The 20753-nt window shown below is 37.8% G+C and overlaps 1 protein-coding gene across 2 annotated transcripts in view; it reads right to left on the reverse strand.

Annotated features, from left to right (window-relative positions):
- Positions 1 to 357: 357 nt before the first annotated feature.
- LOC135678949 (probable LRR receptor-like serine/threonine-protein kinase At1g56140) overlaps positions 358 to 20753 on the reverse strand; it is a 36758-nt gene continuing 16362 nt past the window's right edge. For both annotated transcript variants that reach the window (XM_065192219.1, XM_065192220.1), the window contains 22 exons: positions 11535 to 11606; positions 11172 to 11243; positions 11028 to 11099; positions 10007 to 10078; positions 9835 to 9906; positions 9680 to 9745; positions 8327 to 8398; positions 8024 to 8095; positions 7862 to 7933; positions 7646 to 7717; positions 7441 to 7506; positions 7079 to 7144; positions 6176 to 6220; positions 6030 to 6094; positions 5572 to 5951; positions 4275 to 4476; positions 4022 to 4192; positions 3805 to 3923; positions 2285 to 2495; positions 1903 to 2134; positions 1598 to 1748; positions 358 to 1045 (listed from right to left, as the gene is read on the reverse strand). In XM_065192219.1, coding sequence (XP_065048291.1) covers positions 653 to 1045; positions 1598 to 1748; positions 1903 to 2134; positions 2285 to 2495; positions 3805 to 3923; positions 4022 to 4192; positions 4275 to 4476; positions 5572 to 5951; positions 6030 to 6094; positions 6176 to 6220; positions 7079 to 7144; positions 7441 to 7506; positions 7646 to 7717; positions 7862 to 7933; positions 8024 to 8095; positions 8327 to 8398; positions 9680 to 9745; positions 9835 to 9906; positions 10007 to 10078; positions 11028 to 11099; positions 11172 to 11243; positions 11535 to 11606 — 2815 coding nt within the window. In that variant the 3' untranslated portion in view covers positions 358 to 652. The remainder of the gene's footprint in view (positions 1046 to 1597; positions 1749 to 1902; positions 2135 to 2284; positions 2496 to 3804; positions 3924 to 4021; positions 4193 to 4274; positions 4477 to 5571; positions 5952 to 6029; positions 6095 to 6175; positions 6221 to 7078; positions 7145 to 7440; positions 7507 to 7645; positions 7718 to 7861; positions 7934 to 8023; positions 8096 to 8326; positions 8399 to 9679; positions 9746 to 9834; positions 9907 to 10006; positions 10079 to 11027; positions 11100 to 11171; positions 11244 to 11534; positions 11607 to 20753) is intronic.

Below are 20753 nucleotides of genomic sequence, written 5' to 3' on the forward strand. Positions count from 1 at the left end.
GCATTATTCCTTGTTCAATTTATCAATGCATTCCATATCAATGATGTTAGGTATCCTACAAAATGTTTGCTCCTTGCATATCAGTTATACAGCTGAAAATTAGAGGAAAAAAAGGGTGCCTAGACTTAGAGTTTCCATCCAAATTTAGGTTCAGCTAATTCTAATCTTTGACAACCAAAAGTTCAACATTATGGTAGGAGTCAGGTCTTTTCATAATTTTCCAATTTTTCTTTTCTTCTTCCTAGAAGTATAATAAATCTTTACATTTGTTTCCATAACATCAGTATATGCTTACATAATCTTTTGACAGTCAACAAAAATTTTCCACAAGTTCTATCTTGATAAGATAATTCTGTATTATACAAACAACCATAAACACATTTTATTTATTCTTGCAAAGCAGAAGAGTGCTAAGTTTCAAATTTAGAACATTTTCAATCTCACTGATCATCTATAGGACCAAATATTCACACCTTCAAAATTCCCTTAATCACAAAACCATTTTTCATACCAGAGATACAGCATGGTGTTGAATCAATTCAAAATGGCAAACTCTTGTTGCTTGCATAATGCCTCGTGCTTTAACTGTTGAGAAGGTCTAAATTGCCCGTAGCAATTAGGCAGCAAAGTGAAAAGTGATGTGAAGCAATGGCTACCTTCCATCACCAATAACTTCTAGCATCGGTAGTGTGGGTGAAGCTGAGCTTCCTATGTTATGCACCATGCTTGTGCTTGATACTGTGCTGAACCTCTCATTCTGAGATCCTGAGATGACGGGTTCAGAAAGTCCACAACTGGCGAAGTTGCTGCTCAAGTCGTTGTATTGCCAATCCGTCAGGTAACCAGGTCTTGACTTCACTTCACTTACCTCAATATCCCCTGTTAACATGGCCACAATTCTCGACATCGATGGGCGTAACATTGGCGAGGCTTGGGTGCACAACAAAGCTACATTGATAACGCGGATTGCTTGTGCTTCATCAAATGTTAATAATTTTGGGTCCACCAATTCCAGTTCACACTGTTTCTCGCGTAGATTCCAGGCCTACAGAAAATGAACACCAAAACGGATCAGAATATGTAGCATTATAATGCCAATTGATAATGGGAATGTTTTACCTTTTTATTTGACAAAGAAAGATGGATTCAATGATTGTCCTAATCTTTCCATTGAACAGTGGATCCACATCCACTTTGTCAAGTTCCAGTACATTCAACAAAAATATTTGGTCATAGAGTGATATATTTTTTCAGACATAATTGATGGGATTGTGATGGGAATACAATATAATCACATCAAAGGGAATGAATTGAAATAGAGAGTGTATTCAATCACACAAATGATAGGCATTTGACTAGGTGTTTGACAAAGTGAGTGTGAAAGGCAATTTCTCATGGTCTTGTAAATTATTTCATGGATGCATACAGAGTTAATCGACATATCATCAACTTACCATTATCTGATATATTCATCAGCGTGTCATGGTATTTACATTGTGAAAGAGCCAAGCAAGAAATTGCCTTCAAATGGATGTTATTAAACCCTACAAAACTGACATGTTTTCTAAGCCAATATCTGATAAACTGGAGAACCTACCCATTCAAGAAGATAAACTTTCTCATTTTTAAGGGTCTGATCTGCATTGGACCTTCCAGAAAGAACCTCCAGAGCTACAACTCCAAATGCAAAAACATCAGCTTTTTCTGTGAGATGCCCTCTCATGGCATATTCCGGTGCAAGATATCCTCTGGGAAAGTACAGTAAAATTATTGTTATATCCCAATAAAGTACACAAACCAGCAAACCCTAATGGTGCAATTGAAGAAAGAAACAAACTGATATCATGGGTAAAGCCTGATAGAATAAAGAATGCAAGGAAAAATGGTGTTGGCCTTTCTTACATTGTACCAGCAACTCTAGTGCTGATGTGTGTTTTATTATCATCATAAAGCTTCGCCAGCCCGAAATCTGATATTTTAGGGTTTAAATTGGCATCAAGGAGAATGTTGCTAGCTTTGACATCTCTGTGTACGATTCGCACTCTTGATTCCTCATGAAGATACGCTAGAGCTCTTGCAATCCCCAAACATATCTCAAAGCGAATGGGCCAATCAAGGTGCAAATTGTTCTTACCTGCAATGCATTCATTATACATAGTCATATGCACAACTAAGTTTAAAGATGCTGTTCATAAAATTTGCAAAACATGTAGGATACATAATTAAAAAAATGAAAGCTCCTATTGATGTTTTCTTTCTTTTTTGAGATGGTATTAAATGATACCAAAGATTGCCTGATCTAGGCTCTTGTTTTCCAGGTACTCGTAGACCACAAGTCGCTTGCCTCCCTCAACACAACAACCATATAGTTTCACCAGATTTCTATGCTGAACAGCAGATATAATTGCAATTTCTGTCATGAACTGACGCTTTCCCTGATTGGATGCTGCTGAAAGTTGCTTCACGGCCACAGTCCTTCCATCAAAAAGTTTACCCTATGTATAAAAATAACAAAACACAAAATTGATGTTAATATTAATATACACCTTACATAACAAAGTATAATATGTCCACTGGGAACCTAGAAAAAGCTTCATTGCATTATTGCATCCTTTGCAGGTTAATGTGACTAATAAGATCAGTGGATTTTGATTAGTTCTTAGTTTGGCACTGTGGCTAGCTTCAGTATTCATATGCTTTGTTTGAGTTTGACATGTGTTCCAAGCGAGGATGGGTGGTAAGCACTGGTCATTCTGGGATACTTTGGTAGGTTGGTTTGCAATGTCAGTATGTTTCTCTCTGGATATTTATTATTTTCTAGGTCATTATTCAGTTGGTTTTGTTTGCAAACTTATAACCAGTTTCTTAATGATTTCTTCTTGTTTTTAGTTTACATGATGGAATAGGTGAATTTTCTTCTTGTTTTCTTTGTAAACTCTTCCCAATATGCATATTTATTTTGTCATATGATTGCCTATTTTTCTTTTTCCAAAAACTGAAAGACAATAAGTGAAACAAGATGCATCAATTCTTCCAGCAAAGGCAAAACAAACTGATGGCAAGCAAGTTGTAAAATTAAGAAAAGAACAGAAAATTCTTATTAGCTTAGTCCAACGAAGAATTGTATTTAAAAAATAAATAGATTTAATTAATTAAAATAGAAGAGGATGAGGCCTGGTACATCGGTAAAGTTGCTCATTTATGATTTGGATCACTAAGGTTCAAGATATGGAAATAATTTCTCTATTTGTAGGGTAAGAGTACGTAAAATATTCTTTCCAGATTCTGCATTGGCAGGAGAGCGAGTTTGTTAAACCATTTTTATGTACAGCACTTTATTTTATTTGAATAAAATGTTGCTTTCTTTGCACAAAAACATAAAAAATGCACGAGGAGCATGCATCAATACTCTATATTCAATGAACTGTCTATGCCACATGGATTAATAGATTGGGGATTGAATTTACTATCATTACAAAGAACCCACTAGAAGATAATTAAAGAACAAATAAAAGACACATCTATCGAGGAAAATATTTTTATCATGATAATCCATAGAGTACCAATAATTAATGGCTACAAAACAAACATTTCAAACTGATGGATTTTGATCCTAACAAACCAGATAATGAAAGATGAACAGCAGATTAATTGACACAAACTCTGTCTTTAAGGTAGCTAATATACAAATTGGCACCAGGTAAAACATATTTAAGTAGTCTGCAAGCATTGTAGACAAACTTATATGGTAAGTCACATGATAATTCTGTTTACATACATCTAGGAACTTGCACAGATTCTCACCATATATACAGGACCAAATCCTCCCTCTCCTAGCTTATTGGCAGAGTTAAAGTCTTCAGTCGCAGTTTTCAGTTCAGAGTACGTGAAAGTGTCTGGCCTAGCAATCATTTCTATAAATTCTGCATTAAATGATTTGAACATGTAAAAAAAGAACAGAAACACTTGTTAACTTCTGATGGACTGTAGATTTTTAAAGATGTTTAGTGGAAAGGTGTACCATCATCCTCCTCCTTGTTGAGTCTTTTCTTGTGCCAATATATCAAAATCCCAAATATTAAGAGTAGACCTAAAGCTACAACACCAGCTGTTGTGCCTGCAATAATACTTGTCTTCTTCTTACTTGTTGACGTAGTAGATGGTGGCTTATTACTAACAGTTGGAGTGAAATCTGAAGAATAGAAAAGAAAATAAGATGCTGGTACAATAACATGCTAAACAAAAAGCAAGATATTCACTTAGTGTTGCTTTACCATAAGGATATACACTAATGGCTGAAACGGATCCTCCATAATAACCTTGAGTAGGCACACAGCAAGTACCCTTTCCAGCCCAAAAGAAATGAATTTCAAGGAAGTTGTCTGTTACTGGAGCTACATACTCCTTGATGACAGCTGCAAGGGATTTCTCTCCGGCTTCCTTTCTTATATCAAAATCCTTCTCTCTAAGATTTCCCTGAAAAAAAATAGATAAGCTTGGCAAATTTCGACAAAGTCAAAATAATTCAGAAAGAATAAGAGGTGAAGATACCAAATATTGATTTGTACCTTTGCTCAGCTTAAACACTTCTAGATTTATTCTTATTTTAGAATAGATATTCATAAATATTAAAATATTGGTGTTTACCATTGATAGTAAGGCTATTTCTGTTACAAATATCTAACTTATTATTCAAAGTAATAATTTTTCTCTTTCCAACAATGTTTCAGCTTGACTAAAAATTCTTTTGTACAATCAGTCACGCTTCAAAGAAAAGAAACAAGAGATAAAAGTTATGGTCATTTTTTCCACAAAAGTTAACCACAATAGTTCATTAATTCAGAAAGAATCAGAGGTGAAGATACCATATATTGATTTGTGCCATTTCTCAGCTGAAACACTTCTAGATTTATTCTTATTTTAGAATAGATATTCATAAATATTAAAATATTGGTGTTTACCGTTGTTAGTTGAGCTATTTCTGTTACAAATATCTAACTTATTATTCAAAGTAATAATTTTGCTCTTTCCAACAATGTTCAGCTAGACTAAAAATTCTCTTGTACTATCAGTCACACTTCAAAGAAAAGAACCAAGAGATAAAAAGTTATGGTCATTTTTCCACAATAGTTCATTAAAGATGTAAGTTAAAAAAATCGAAAGAGATATATTTATGATTCTCTTTTAGAAAATGATTGTTGTTCCTATGAATTATCGAAGTCAATGATTCATTTTGCATTTTTACCACGTTAACTAAAAGCATATATCATATTTTACGTTTCCTACATATATTAAAGCCTACTTGTCAGGACTCGAGCTTGATGGGCTGCCTTATCAACTTCGTTAGGCCCAGATCACTGGCAAAAATACATAGATTGAAATGAATAATAGTACACTCATCAAACCCTTATAAGTCAATCATAATCTTGCTCACTTTCGATGTGGGACTAATTTGGGTGTTCCACTACTTATTTGATTTTTCTCTTCTACAATACTCTTAGCAAACATTCCAAAACACATCCCGCTTTTTTTTTTCTGATAAAACCAAAACACACATCTTCATTAACTTACCTGAATATAAATATCAAAAATTCTTCTTCCATTACTTTTCCAAGTAGGTGGATCAAGTATCTGTGTCTCAGCAAAATGCAACTTAACAGTATAATTTCCATTCTGAAGCCCGAGCCCATAGTATCTCAGTGATGAGGGAGATATCCTTGCAGTCTGATATAACTCTGATTCTAGAGTATTTGTGAATTGGGATAAACTGTATAGAATATAGTCAGCATTTGAGGCATCTGAAAAGCTTCCAACAGTACTAACTGCCCACTTGTTTGTCTCAGTCACATAATAAGAAGCAGTAGTTAGAATCTGGTTGTCAATTTCATACAAAGTTCCATCGGAAGCTGTTATAGTTTTATTACTACCACACTTTATTGCAAATGAAGAATCTGCAAGCATCAAAAACTAAATCATTCATATATTAACATTGGAAAGACTAATAATGAATAACCAAAATTACGACATACAAATTGGTGCCCCACGATTGCACGATATATCTCGTTGGAGACAATTCAATCCTGAAGGCAAAACACTGTACATAACACTTTAATTATGTCACCCCAGATGAAAAAAATATTAAGGATGTAAAATCATTGTTATAGGTCAGAAGCACCTGCTGTTAGAACTTCCAATTATGAAGTTGTTGGCCACCAAGTTCCTGTAATAATTACAGCAATGAGTGTCAAAATTGGTAGTTCTTAATTCTTATGGTCTACCAAATATGAATCACTGGAGAACGGACGGCAAGGGGTCCCAAGTACTACATAGTGTATAAACAATACAAGGGAACAAAACTTTATGAACTTCCAATTATGAAGTTGTTGGCCACCAAGTTCCTGTAATTATTACAGCAATGAGTGTCACAATTGGTAGTTCTTAATTCTTATGGTCTACCAAATATGAATCACTGGAGAACGGAAGGCAAGGGGTCCCAAGTACTACATAGTGTATAAACAATACAAGGGAACAAAACTTTATGAACTTCCAATTATGAAGTTGTTGGCCACCAAGTTCCTGTAATTATTACTGCAATGAGTATCACAATTGGTAGTTCTTAATTCTTATGGTCTACCAAATATGAATGAGAATGGAAGGCAAAGGGGCCTAAGTACTACATAGTATAAACAATATAAGGGAACAAAACTTTAGTTGTAATTCCATAAAAATTACATGTGTTATCACAAAGTTACGAATCAGCTTGGTGTGTCCTGTTTAATCACCATAGGCCATCTCTTGTTCATGGAGCAAAATAAGGTTCCTGTTTTCTCTAAATGAAGTAAAATTGACTTAATGGGGAAGTCGACCAATATTTATGCAAGATGGTTCCAAAATGCAACCATATGTTTTTGAAGGAATTCATTAGATATCGTAATAAGTTATACTACAGAATGTTCCCATGTCTTCTAAATATCTGCTTTAATGATGTAGTTAAAGAGTGATGAGAAACATTTGAACTACCAAGTATTTGACATGGCTAATATAGTACAATGAAGAATCTCTTTTTAAATAAACATACAGTTTCAGATTTTGTTGGCTAGCCCAAGAAGGAAAACTTCCTGCCAGTTGATTATAAGATAGATCTCTGCAGGAAAGACATAAACCAGAATCAAACACTCAAATATTGTATAAACAAGAAGCAGGTTCATCAGACCAGTATTAGAGAATAGCTATAAAAAAAAATGACACAATAATTATCACTTGCTGGGAAGATTTTAGTAATGTTTGTTGATCAAAACACAAGCAACAGTGTAAGTGTTAAAACCCTGAATGAGATAGACAGATAAAGTTCTCCTAATTCTAAATATAAAGCAGTTACCCAAAGAATTGAAAGACTACATCGCAAATTAGCTTCCAAGAAACTGAATCTGAAGAACATACATGTTAAGAAGTGTCACGCTCTTGTTAGCGGGCAAGCTACCAGATAGATTATTATTTCCAAGGAATCTGCAATAGGAGGAAAATAAAATTCAAAATAAGTACAATAGTAACCAAATTTAACTAGCATCCTATTAGGATGCTTATAAAATGAATTCACACCACAAACTTATCTTACAAATAACTCTTTTATAGGGATTTTTCTTACAAGTGACTAAGCAAGTTCAAATTGAAGAGAGACTGAGGAAGTTGTCCTGTAAGATTGTTGAAGCTCAAATCCCTGTGAGACAATAATATCTCTCACTAAATTAGAATACCAATTTCTTACAGATTAAAGGGAGGTAAAAAACAAAATAGTGGAGCCAGAAAATTGTCATTCATGACAAGCAACATCATCAATAACATTCATCTGAATCAGGCTTACAGTTTCTGAAAACTGGTGTATTGTGAAAAGTTTGAGGGAATAATATCTGATATCTTGCAATTCCTTAAGATCCTGTAAGGAATAGATGATACATGACTTATTTAATTGTTACTGCAGGATAAGTGGCATGAGACAAAATAGATTGTTGAGTCTTTTTCTCACAAGGTGCTTAATGATGTCAGATTACTAATAAAAGCTAACGATGAGCTCCCCTTTTGTATGTCACTTATCCTTCTGCATGACAACAAAAAAGCAAAAAGAGAAAACTGTAATGAATAAAGGCATTCATTATGCATATAATGATATTAAGAAAATGGTATATGGTGATGCCTTGGTAAGTATAAATCAAAACAATGACTACAGTAGTGTATTACAAAGACAGTAGACCAACAGATACACCGTGAGACAATTAAATAGTGTGCAACACATATACAATTAAGATAACTAGGAATAGATGAGCCTTACAAGTCTATGATATTGGTCATCCTGGAAAGACCTGATGGGATTGGCCCTTCGAAAGAGTTTCCTTGCATTCTCCTGGTGAAGCAATCTTAAAATTAGTATAACTAAAAGAAGATCACTATTCTTATATGGGCATGTTTAAAAGCAAAAGTTGATACAGCTTCAAGAGGCTGGAGCTTGGAACAATGACAAAGTATGAATAGAAAAAGAATACCTCTGCAGAAAACTTTTCATTGATTTCAAGTCATTTCAACAATCTTGACTCAACAATATAAGTTCAATTGTGCATGACAAGCTAGTAGCAGAAATAATTATTTTGAACATAGGACTGACAATGTGAGATTTAGTTTTTAAGGAAGCAACCTTGCACAAATATGCCCACCTATAGATTCTTTTGTCATGGACAACTATTGAGCCTTTTGGTGACATCCATACATCTGCACCATGGTGGTCATTAGCCTAGTTGATAGTCATGATAAGACATAAAACTCCTAGTATTCAGCAATCAGCTAGCTGAGCAACCGCTTCAGGAGGCAATTAAGATAATTTTCAAATAGATAACAGAAGCTAGAGGCACCTATGAAGTGCTGATTGCACAAACTATTAAACTGAGAATTAAAGTGAACAGAACTGCCTTATCCGTAAGATGATACCTTGTATTTAAATACTTTAAAGAAGCACATGACATGTCATCAACTGCATTTAACCATAGAGTTCTATAACCATAATGGCATAGTACTAAGATACAAATTCTAGTTCAGAATGTATTGTGTGATGTCCATTACCAAAAGCAGATTAAGGATATTGTTGTTAGTGTTTCTAACAAAGACTATTGCTTTAATGTGAGTCATACCACACTCTATTAAAAATATCCTTCCAAAAAATTACACAACAGAAATCTCTGTGCATCAAAACCATAAGGATGGCCTAGATCTCTTTGTATTTGCTACTGCACTTAATTTTCTAATAGTATTTATAATGTAAAAAAAATGTGTAAGAATTGGCTATTGGAAACTAAAATCATATGGATGGCAAAAAAGAGATTCAAAAAACTCCAGTTGCTCATGAACATATGAAATTGTGGATAATATAACCTTGTAAATTAACAAAATAAAGCATGTGCCTATGTTTCATAAAGGCTACGTTACAAAATAAAGAAACTCTTGGCCCAGATTTGATGGAAAGTTGACCAGAAATCTGCTAGATATCCTTTTGTTTTAACACATAAACAAATTTAACTGCTGCTCGAACATTTTGCTGTGATAGATACACAGATTGCAGGAAAATATGATGCATAACTAAAATAAAATTCTAGATATCAGATATTACATAAAAGTTATTCCTCTCAATACTTACAATACGGTTATATTAGTCCTGCTGAAGTCTGGTATTTTTCCAGTGAAATTATTGTTACTTAGCCACCTGATACAGACAAAAAAAGTGGTGAGCAACATCTATGTCTGCGCAATTGATATGCAAAAATAAATAAATAAATGAAAAAGATGACTTACAAGGTCTTCAAATTTTGGAGTCCTGATATGGTTGATGGGAACTCACCACTTGCCCCACAGCTACTCACATACCTACCCAATAATTACTGTATGTAAGCACAAAATACCAACTAAAAAACTTCTAGTGTTTAGAAGCACTAAAACACAAATAAGGCTGTCAAAGCTATCTAACAATTGCTGCAATTTAGTCAGGTTGCCAAGCTCAAGAGGGAGCGGGCCACTGAAGTTATTTGTAGCAATACTCCTGCAAAATAAAACCAATCGAATTATTCATATTTCTTTCACATCATCTGAAGAAAATTATGCCATGGGATTGCAACACATGTCAATAAGGAAGGAATTGCAGTACATGTGAATCAACAAAATGTAAGTGTTCATTATACATAAAACAAAGATCGGTCACAAACTTTTTTCCCCTTGTTCTTTTCTTTACCAAAGACAGCATAATAACAACAAAAAATCCACTTCAAGAAATCAAGTTCATCATTAAGAAGCAAGAATTTTCTACCTCAAATTAAATGTAAGACTGATAAGCCAAAGAATTTTGCATATTATGTAATACTTTTGATTTTGATTGAATCGACGACCTTCAAAGGTTGTGGGGGGGGGGGGGGGGGGGGGGGGGAGGTCGGGCGCCAATTTGAAGGAGGTCGGGGTGTAATGTATCTTCACAGCAGTCTTTTGACTCGAAAGGATGCACGAAATGCATACCCATCGCTTTGGCATCTTTTGGTTGATGCCATTAGGAAACTATGGACACAGCAGTGCACCAGATTGGTCGACTACCCCGGCCGACCAACCATTGCCCATGCGAAAAAGCAGAGCCTGTAAAGATCTTATCAGGCGATCATTCGCCTCCACCTCTCGCTCCCTCCTCGGGGGTTGTCTTCCGGCAGATGCGTGGCCGTGAGTAAGGAGAACACATGGCAGAACGCGACAGTCAGACTGCCTGTTGATGGCCGTCGTTGGCGGGGGAAGTGAAAGAAAAGGAGTCGGTTCATCAAGAAATATCCGAATCCGATATGACATAATTACCACTGACAAAAGGAGAACACATCTCTATCTTCCACAACCCTGATCTGATAGCTATCAATAAAATTCATGATACTTTTATAATTACTTCTTGCAGTTCATGAAATCATGTGGAGGATTTTTGGCTGAGAAATGGGGCATCAAAAAGAATGATATCTTACAGGGAGAGAAGGTTGGTGAGCTTGCCGAGTTCCTTTGGTATGCCTCCTGAAAGTGCATTAGTACCCACTGACCTGCAAAGTTGCATCCAATCAAGAACAAACTTGTTGACATCATAGGTTTGGTTAGAATGTAAGTGGACTTACAAGTATTGAAGGCCGGTCAAGGTCCCAATGAATGCAGGCAAGGGACCCGTCAAATAGTTTCGAACCAAATGCCTGTTGATGTAAAGCTTGCTTGACATAATAACTTCAATTGCTCACAATGATGTTGATAGGAAATTAAGTCACTAATATATTGTAAAATGATGTAAGTATTGTGCATATTAGGGACCATAGATTGATAATTAGTGCTCTTACTTATTTGGTTGTCTATATGTTCGTAATCTGCATTTGGAGGTTCTTTTTGATATGATGAGTTCTTATCTCATGCTTGTCTTGCATGCATGCTTTAGAAGTAGTAGGATGCAGAAGGAGGTAGATATGAGACGGAGATGGAAGAGGACATACAAGTTGGTAAGGTACGTCAAATTTTGCAGCTCGTCCGGGATTCTGCCCACCACATCTAGTGCGTCCACTTTCCTGCATATATATAGCAAGCCAAAAATTATATATATATATATATATATATATAACATGATCCTCAAGAAAAAGATGATGACTAAGGAGAAGAACCCAACTACGTAGCATTGAGAGTGAGTGTGTGCATTTGAGAGAAAGTATGTATTCTAAATGATTTATGAACTCGAAGAAAGTAAGAAAATGATGACGGAGGTGTTGGGCAAATAGCCCGTTGGTTTAGCTTACAGTGCACTTTAACAGCTCATTGTCTATTTTCCTTTCTAACCTAAACCTAGATCGGGTTACGGTGGCTACAAAGAAGAGACAGAAAACTATAGCAACGAGGGCAGAAAACTATATTAGCAACGTGATTCGAAAAAAAAGAAAAAGATAAAAAAATAAGAAGAGACAATGACAACGACCGGTCTCGATCATTCAAGTAATGTTCTCAGGTTATATTAAATCTATAGTAGATTCTTGCTATAATTATTTGGAGAGATTTTGATATTGTACATAATGACGTAATCCTTGTATCTCAATTATTCTCTTGTGGTTGTTGTTTGGGTTTTGGGTAAAAGATATTTATATGTTCATTATTCTTATAGTGGATTTTCTTTTTATAGTGGATTTTCTTTTATTTGTCTCATGGTTTTTACCCTTCACGTTGGATGGATTTTTCACGTAAATTTTGGTGTTTTGTTTGATTGTGATTTTCATTTAATTTCGCTGCGTATTATGGACTGCTTGTATTTATTCATATACAAAGTTCGTTCATCTATTTATCCCATCAACTAGTATCATAGTAAGATTTTGGTGATTTAATTTTTGTGTTCGAATATAGAGGCCGGTAGTGTTTCTCATATGATTAGCTTGAATGAAAATAATTGGATGATACAGAAACCAAGAATGAAAAATCTCTTATATTACAAGGATTTGTATAGACCTTTGCAAGGGGATAGTGCAAAGCCCGTAACTATGACAGATGATAAATGGAAGAGGTTACACCGAAAAACGGTCGAGTTTATTCGATAATGGCTCGATGATAGTGTCTTTCACCATGTTTCTACTAAAAGTCCTACATACTCTCTTTGGAAAAAGTTGGAATGTCTCTATAAAAGAAAAACGGTTAGCAACTAAGATTTCTTGATTAGAAAACTTGTAAACCAGAAATATAAAGAGGGTGTTTCTATTGCTAAGCATTTGAATGAAATGTAGAGTATCACTAACTAGTTATCCTCTATAAAAATATCTCTTGATGATGAGTTGCAAGCATTGTTACTTCTTAGTTCACTACTAGAAAGTTGTGAGACATTAGTGGTTTCCCTCAGTAATTCTACGCTAGATGGTGTTGTCACTATGAGTCAAATAACAAGTTGTTTGTTGAATGAGGAGTTGAGAAAAAAAAATTCAACAACATCTCAGATTGATTCACATGCACTTATCTCAAAGAACAAAGGAATGTCAAAATCCAAGAATAGAAGCAGTTTACGCATAGGTAGAAACAAGTCAAGATCAAAAATAAATATTGTTTGCTACAACTATAGTGAGAAATGACATTATAAGAATCAATAAAAGCAACCTAAGAAGAGCAAGAAAAAGAAAAAAGAAGTGGAGTTTATAGAATCAAAATATAATACCACAACTAAAGTAAGGTAGTGACTATTTGATTTTGTCTCCTTTTGATGATATTTTTTCTTATGTGTGTCATGATCTTGAGTGGGTGATTGACACAGGTGCTTCTTATTATACTACACCATAGAGGGAGTTTTTTGCTACCTATAGGTTTGGAAATTTTGGTGTTATCAAAATGGACAACTATGACACAACATACATCATTGGCACGGGTGATATCAACATAAAGACCAACCTTGGCTATAATTTGGTATTTAAGGATGTGAGGCATATGATTGATTTGAGGCTGAATTTAATTTTAGTTGGAAAACTAGATAATAAAGACTATGATAGTAGATTTCATATAGGGTAATGAAAGCTCAGTAAAGGTTCTCTTGTTATAGCTAGTGGAAAGAAATATCACACCTTATATAGGTTGCAGGCTAAAGATTGTGGTTAGCAGTTGAATGCTACAGAGAAAGACTTCAGTATGGAGTTGCGGCATAGGCGACTAGAACACATGAGCGAGAAGGGACTGCAAGTTCTTTCCAAGAGAGATGGATTGCTAGACCTTAGAGGTACACATTTGAACTCTTGTATTGATTATTTGGCTAGTAAACAATTTAGAGTTTCCTTTACTAGTCCTACTTTGTCTAGAAAAATACATACCTTAGATCATGTTTATACAGATATATGGGTCCTTTGAGGACAAAAACTTATGGTGGATCTATTAATGTTCTTGGTATCAGTAGTGCACTTTATTTTATCACTTTTATAGATGACATTTCTAGGAAAGTTTGGGCCTATGTTATGAAGACCAAAGATTAGGTTATTAATGTTTTCAAAAGTTGCATGCTAGAGTTGAAAGGGAGACAGAAAGGCAATTAAAATACATAAGATCAAGTGGTGAGTACACATACTTGTTTAATAATTATTATAGGCCACATGACATCCAACATGAGATGACAGTTCCTAGTACATCTTCGCGTAATGCAATTGTAGAGATGATGAATTGCACCATCATGGAAAAGATCATATGTATGCTTTCACAGGCCAAGCTACCTAAAACGTTTTGGGATGAGACTTTGAGGACTGTAATTGATGTGATTAACTTGTCACCCTGTACAGCCCTAGATGGTGATGTTGCAGAGCATGTATGGACAGGGAAATATGTTTCCTACAAGCATTTGAGAGTGTTTAGTTATTATGCATTTGCACATGCTCCAAACAATGAGAGGTCAAAGTTGGATGGTAAGACAAAAGAATATATTTTTCTTGGTTACTCACATGATAAGTTTGGTTACAAGCTTTGGGATCCAGAAAAGCAGAAGGTGTTTAGAAGCAAATATGTGGTCTTCTTTGAGGATCAAATCCTTGAGGATTTGAAGGAGGCACTAGCCAAGACTTCTGTAAAAGGATTAGCAGATTGTGACCAAGTTACTCCTCCAATATATCATGGTGATGGGTGAGATGTGTAGGAAGATAGTGTAGAGCTCGATGTTGATCTATCTATAGGACATGTTAAGCAAGAAGAAGTTAGAAAGTAACTTCCCGCAAAACCTTAGTTGAGAAGATCTTCTAGACAACGTCTGCTAGTCATAGGTGCCCAACAAGCCAATCACGTGAGTGATGACACGTGTGACTTGATACAGAATCTTTTTGCTTATTATATTTTGGCATATATCCACTTTATAACTATTGCATATATGCATATATATATTGTGATGTCCTTGGATTTATGCAATGGGAATCAGATTGTGATAAGATCACTATAATGAGATCGATTCACCTCTAAACACAGATCCTAAATAATCCCGGTCATAGGTTACTCGAGAGGGACATTGTGATAACCGGACAGATTGGTGTGCTGTATACCCGTCCATATGATGGATGCAGTTGGTCTCATAGTTGCTCATGTAGGGACACTAGGGATATAGTAGAAGTGCTCATTGGAGAATGAGTTCACTGATTGATCCGCTTATGGAATGCTGGATGGTTAATAATGCCTTATTGTCAAACAACGATTCCGTAGTCCTAGTGGTGTATCTGGTCCTTAGACTTAAGACACCAAGGATGTCCTGTATGAGTGCTCCACTCTTTGATACTAGACTAATATGTTTGGTTGTCCCATATCTAGTACAGCTGATCATTGGGAGTGGTAGTCGACCTTACGAAGGCTATTGAGTGTCGATAGAGGATCATCCACTCTCGACGTCATGAGAGGAATATCCCATGTGTTCTTGCTCAAATAAATCCCTAGCTAGGGTCATTCGGGTTGAGAGAGAAAGAGTTCTCCGGGAGAATCCGATTAGAGCGAGACTCGAGTAGAAACCGTATGGGTCTGATAGCACCATGCTCGATATACGGTCTCTGGGATATTAGATGGATGAGGGACTATAGGTACACGATAACTAAGGACAAACAGGTCCAATTGATTGGATTCCCCTGTATCGTCTGGGGACTACGGCGTAGTGGCTTAGTACGTCCGTAGTCGATGAGTCGAGTGAATTATTACAGAGATAATAATTCACTAAGTTAGAAGGAGTTCTGACATGTATGACTCACGACCAGCTCGATATTGGGCCTAGATGGTCACACACATATGGTAGTCATTGCGATGAGTAGAGGTTCAGATATGAGATATCCGATGGAGCCATTGTCTTATTAGATGCAGATCCAATACCCATTAGAGGAGGATTCATTAGGGTTTGATAGGGGACCTCTATAAATAGGAGGGATTTAGAGCCTCATAGGCTCTAACGCTTGACCTCCTTCACCTTCTCCTAAAAATCTGCAAGGAAACAGAGATATACGATCTCCCTAAGTAACATAATAAGAGTCATGTTGTTCGTGCGAATGATTGGGTTTGAACTGTGTGTGTTGTGTTTAGGAAGAATTTTGACGTCAAATCGTTTACGCAAAAACAAGGAAGGGAAGCAATAGTTGCTGCCCTCGATCTGCGTGCTTGCAGCCACCTGCAACGGCAGCCGCAGCCCGGCAGCACAGCGCTGGCGCATGCGCAAGCGCTGTGCCTGCAGCAGACGGCCGGCGGCCTGCTTGTAGCAGGCTTGCGGCCGGCGCGGCTGGCAGCCCGCGGGCAGAGGCGCCGCGGGGCAGCGACGCCTGAGGCCGCTTCTCCCGCGGGGTGAGGCGCCGTAGGGCAGCGGCGCCTGTGGCCGCTGCTTCCGCGGGCAAAACCCCCTCACAGGGGTGGCCGCCCGGCGAGGCAGCACCGCCTGCGGCGTTGCCTCGCGGGCAGAACCGCCCGCGGAGGGGGCGGCGCCCATAGGGACGCCCGCCCGGGGGGGCAGCGCTACCCACGGGGGCGCCCACCTGCAGGGGCGGCGCCACCCGCGGGCGAGTCGCCCGCAAGGGTGGCGGTGACAGCAGGGGCGCCCGCCTGCGGGTGCGACCAACTGCAGTGGCGGTGCCGCCTGCGGGCACTCCGCTTGTAGGCGAGGGCAGCGTCCTGCCCTCCGCCGCACAGCCTGCCGCCGGTAGGGTGGCGGCGGCGGCAACAGCAGCAGGGGTGAGGGTGTTAGGGTTTTAGGCAAAAAGACAGTTTGGCCCCTGTGAATTTCAGAAATTCTATTTTCTATCTTTTATCCAAATTACGAAAATACCCCTAGGAATTTAGAAATTCTCTACATATCCCTGATTTCAGAAAATATTAATTAATAAAAAGGTTTAGTTGATTATTATTTTTATTATTATCTAATAGTTGATGATTATTTATACATATGATGTTTGATGTGTAGACGGATGGTCATGGACCGTGTGATGTGTGTACTTGTGATTATTATTATTTGGGTCTACGAGCCTCTATTATATTTCTTGTTTATTGTCGGGCCTGCATGTCTATGATTAAGTTGTAATCACATGAGGAGGCGCAGCGGAAGCGTGGATGCGATAGCGGGACCCACGAGACGGACGATCGTGATGCATGAAGATGCATCGAGATGTCGACGGAACCGACGATGACAAGATGGACGATCACAGTGCATGGAGATGCACCGTTGCACACATAGATCTTGATGTGAGTGATTAGGCCTACTGGCTTGGGCCTAATCATATTAGGTTGTGGTCCATGATCATCTGGTGTGATTGCTTATACACATACTAGATATGTATATATATTTGCATACGATGTAGATATATATTAAATATATATATGTGTGACATGTGGAGATCAAATCATAAAAACATATTTCTCGATAATGTTAAGTCGGTAAACGTGAGACAATTAGATTGACCCACGTGGCCTTCCATCGTTATAAGTAGGAACCGATTCCCGGTGTAAGTTGAGTTGGTCGAGTCCCTCGAGACTCACCTATATCGTGATTCACTATCTTGCTTACGACATAGAGATGTCACGACTTAACCGAGCATCATGGTTGGTCGAGTCCCTCGAGACTATGGTGATTCGGAGGCCGAACAGGACGGGAATCACAAGGAGTTGTGATCGGCAAGAGTTGCCTACCTTTTAGGCTTAGTGTGATTGGTCGAGTCCCTCGAGGTTACACTAAGACGCTGATTAGATCCTGATCCCCATTAGAAGTCTGCCAGAGACTTCCGTTTCACGTGCTGAAGGTGTCGCGTGACTCGCTAGTAAAATAGTGAGAGCATATTAAGATAGAAGTCCATATCTTGATAGTTTATTTATTGCAAAATCTGCATGTTATTCATTTCTGCTGCATCTTTATTTTAGAAAATGTCGCTTTCAAATCCCTTACGTGGCATACTTGATGTCAACTACCTCACTGGTCCAAATTATACTGATTGGCTCCGTAACTTGAGAATTGTTCTCACGGCGGAGAAAATTGTGTACGTCCTTGATACAATGATGCCTACGCCCGAAGAAGGGGCAAGCGAGAATGAGATCACTAGTTATGTGAAGTACATTGATGACTCCACTCTTGCTCAGTGCTATATGTTGGGCTCTATGACTCCTGAGTTAAGGAAATTGTTTAAGGAACAGGGAAAGACTCAACGATATGAGATATCCAAGAGCCTCTTCCGCGCTAGGATGACTAAGAGGACACCGGTTTAGAACCATGTCCTAAAGATGATTGAGTGGATAGAGAAACTCACAGGTCTAGGAATGATCGTAGAGGATAACTTGTGTGTGGACATTGCGCTTTAGTCCCTACCAGATTCCTTTTCACAGTTCATAATGAATTTTAATATGAACAAGCTTGAGGTGACTCTTCTAGAGCTCCTCAATATGTTGAGGGAGGCAGAGAGTACTATTAAGAAAGAGAAGCCGGTTCTCTACACTGGTGAGACCAGAAAGAAAAGGAAAGCAGAAAGGTCCCTTAAGAAGGGAAAGGGCAAGGGCAGACCAAGTAAAGCAAATGTTGCTAAGAAAGACCCAACAAAGGACAAAGGCCAGTGCTTCCACTGTGGCAAAGATGGGCAATGGAAGAGGAACTGTAAAGAGTACCTTGCAGAAAGGGCGAAACAAAAGCTTGGTGAAGCTTCATGTACATTCATGATCAGTTTCCATTTGTCAGACTCTTATGATAACACACGGGTATTGGATACCGGTAGTGCTTATCATATATGCAATTCGTTGTAGGTTCTAGCAAAGCCTAGGAGACTAGAAAGAGGCGAGATGGACCTCAAGATGGGTAATGGAGCAAAAGTTGCTGTAGTAGTTGTTGGCGAGGTCGCCCTACATTTGCCTGGTGGAGCTTTTATTGCATTAGATGCATGTTATTTTGTTCCTTCTATTATCAAAAATATTATCTTAATTTCATGTTTGACAGTTAGTGGATATAAATTAGTTTTTTGAGAACAATGGTTGTTCGATATTATTAGATGATAAGATCATCACGAAAGGAATATTACATAATGATTTATTTATGTTAGACACTACTCTACAAATCATAAATATAAGTGTGTCCAAGAGGAAACGAGATGAGATGAACAGTGCATACTTGTGGCATTGTAGGCTAGGTCACATCCATGAAAGAAGGATTCAAAAGTTGCTAAATGATGGATATCTAGATCCATTCGACTATGTGTCATATGCAACTTGCGAGCCTTGCCTTCGTGGAAAACTAACCAACTCTCCATTTAGTGGAACAAGAGAGAGAGCCACTGAGCTGTTGGAACTCATACATAATGATGTATGTGGACCCATGTCAACTCATGTCATTTGTGGTTACTCCTACTTCATTGCCTTTACTGATGATTTCTTAAGGTATGGATATGTGTACTTAATGAAATATAAATCCAAGGCCTTTGAGAAATTCAAAGAGTATAAGAATGAGGTGGAGAACCATACTGGAAAGAGTATCAAAACTCTTCGATCAGATCAGATCAGGGAGGTGAGTACTTAAGTACAGAGTTTACTCAATTCCTCAAGGACCATGAGATATTATCCCAATGGACACCTCCTTATACACCTCAGCTCAATGGTGTCTCTGAAAGGAGAAATCGTACGCTATTAGACATGGTACGGTCCATAATGAGTTTCGCTGACCTACCCATCTCATTCTGGTGATATGCCCTAGAAACCGTAGCTTACCTTCTGAATAGAGTTCCAACTAAGTCGGTAGTGACTACACCATATGAGATATGGAAAGGGAAGAAGCATGATCTTAAGGTTGTTAAGATTTGAGGCTGCCCTACCTACGTTAAAAGACACAACCCCGGTAAGTTAGAATCGAGGACAAAGCGATGCAAATTTATGGGATACCCCAAGGAAACTTGTGGGTATTATTTCTATCATCTCGAAGACCAAAAGGTCTTTGTAGCTAAGAGAGCAGTGTTCCTTGAGAAGAAACACATTCTTGGCGGAGATAGTGGGAGCATGATAGAGTTGAGCGAGGTTGGAGAACCAAGCTCAAGCACCACTCTACAGCCCGAGTCTGTTCAGGTACCTAATACACAAGTTTCAACTTTACATAGGTCTGACAGAGTATCTCATCCTCCTGAGAGATATGTAGGACATATTAGAGGAGAGGATATTGAGGATATTGATCCTCAAACCTACGAGGAGGCTATTATGAGTATAAACTTCGGGAAGTGGCAAGAAGCCATGAATTCTGAGATGGATTCTATGTACTCCAACAAGGTTTAGAATCTAGTTGATGCGCCCGAAGGTATTGTACCCATCGGTTGCAAGTGGATCTTTAAGAAAAAGATTGGAGTAGATGGAAAAGTAGAGACCTATAAAGTAAGGCTAGTGGCAAAGAGGTATCGTCAAAGGCAAGGTGTTGACTATGACGAAACCTTCTCACCCGTAGCAATGCTAAAATCCATCAGAATTCTATTGGCTATTGCAGCACACTATGATTATGAGATCTAGCAGATGGATGTGAAAGCTACATTCCTCAATGGGAACCTCGAGGAGAAGATGTATATGATACAACCTGAGGGATTCGTGTCCAAGAACTGCCTAGATAAGATATGCAGGTTGCTTAGATCCATTTATGGTCTAAAGCAAACTTCCCGAAGTTGGAACATAAGATTTGATAAGGCAATCAGATCTTATGACTTCGTTAAGAACGAAGATGAGCCTTATGTGTACAGGAAGGTACGTGGGAGCGC

Source organism: Musa acuminata, chromosome BXJ1-7, assembly GCF_036884655.1.
Source record: "Musa acuminata AAA Group cultivar baxijiao chromosome BXJ1-7, Cavendish_Baxijiao_AAA, whole genome shotgun sequence".
Lineage (NCBI taxonomy): Eukaryota > Viridiplantae > Streptophyta > Magnoliopsida > Zingiberales > Musaceae > Musa > Musa acuminata.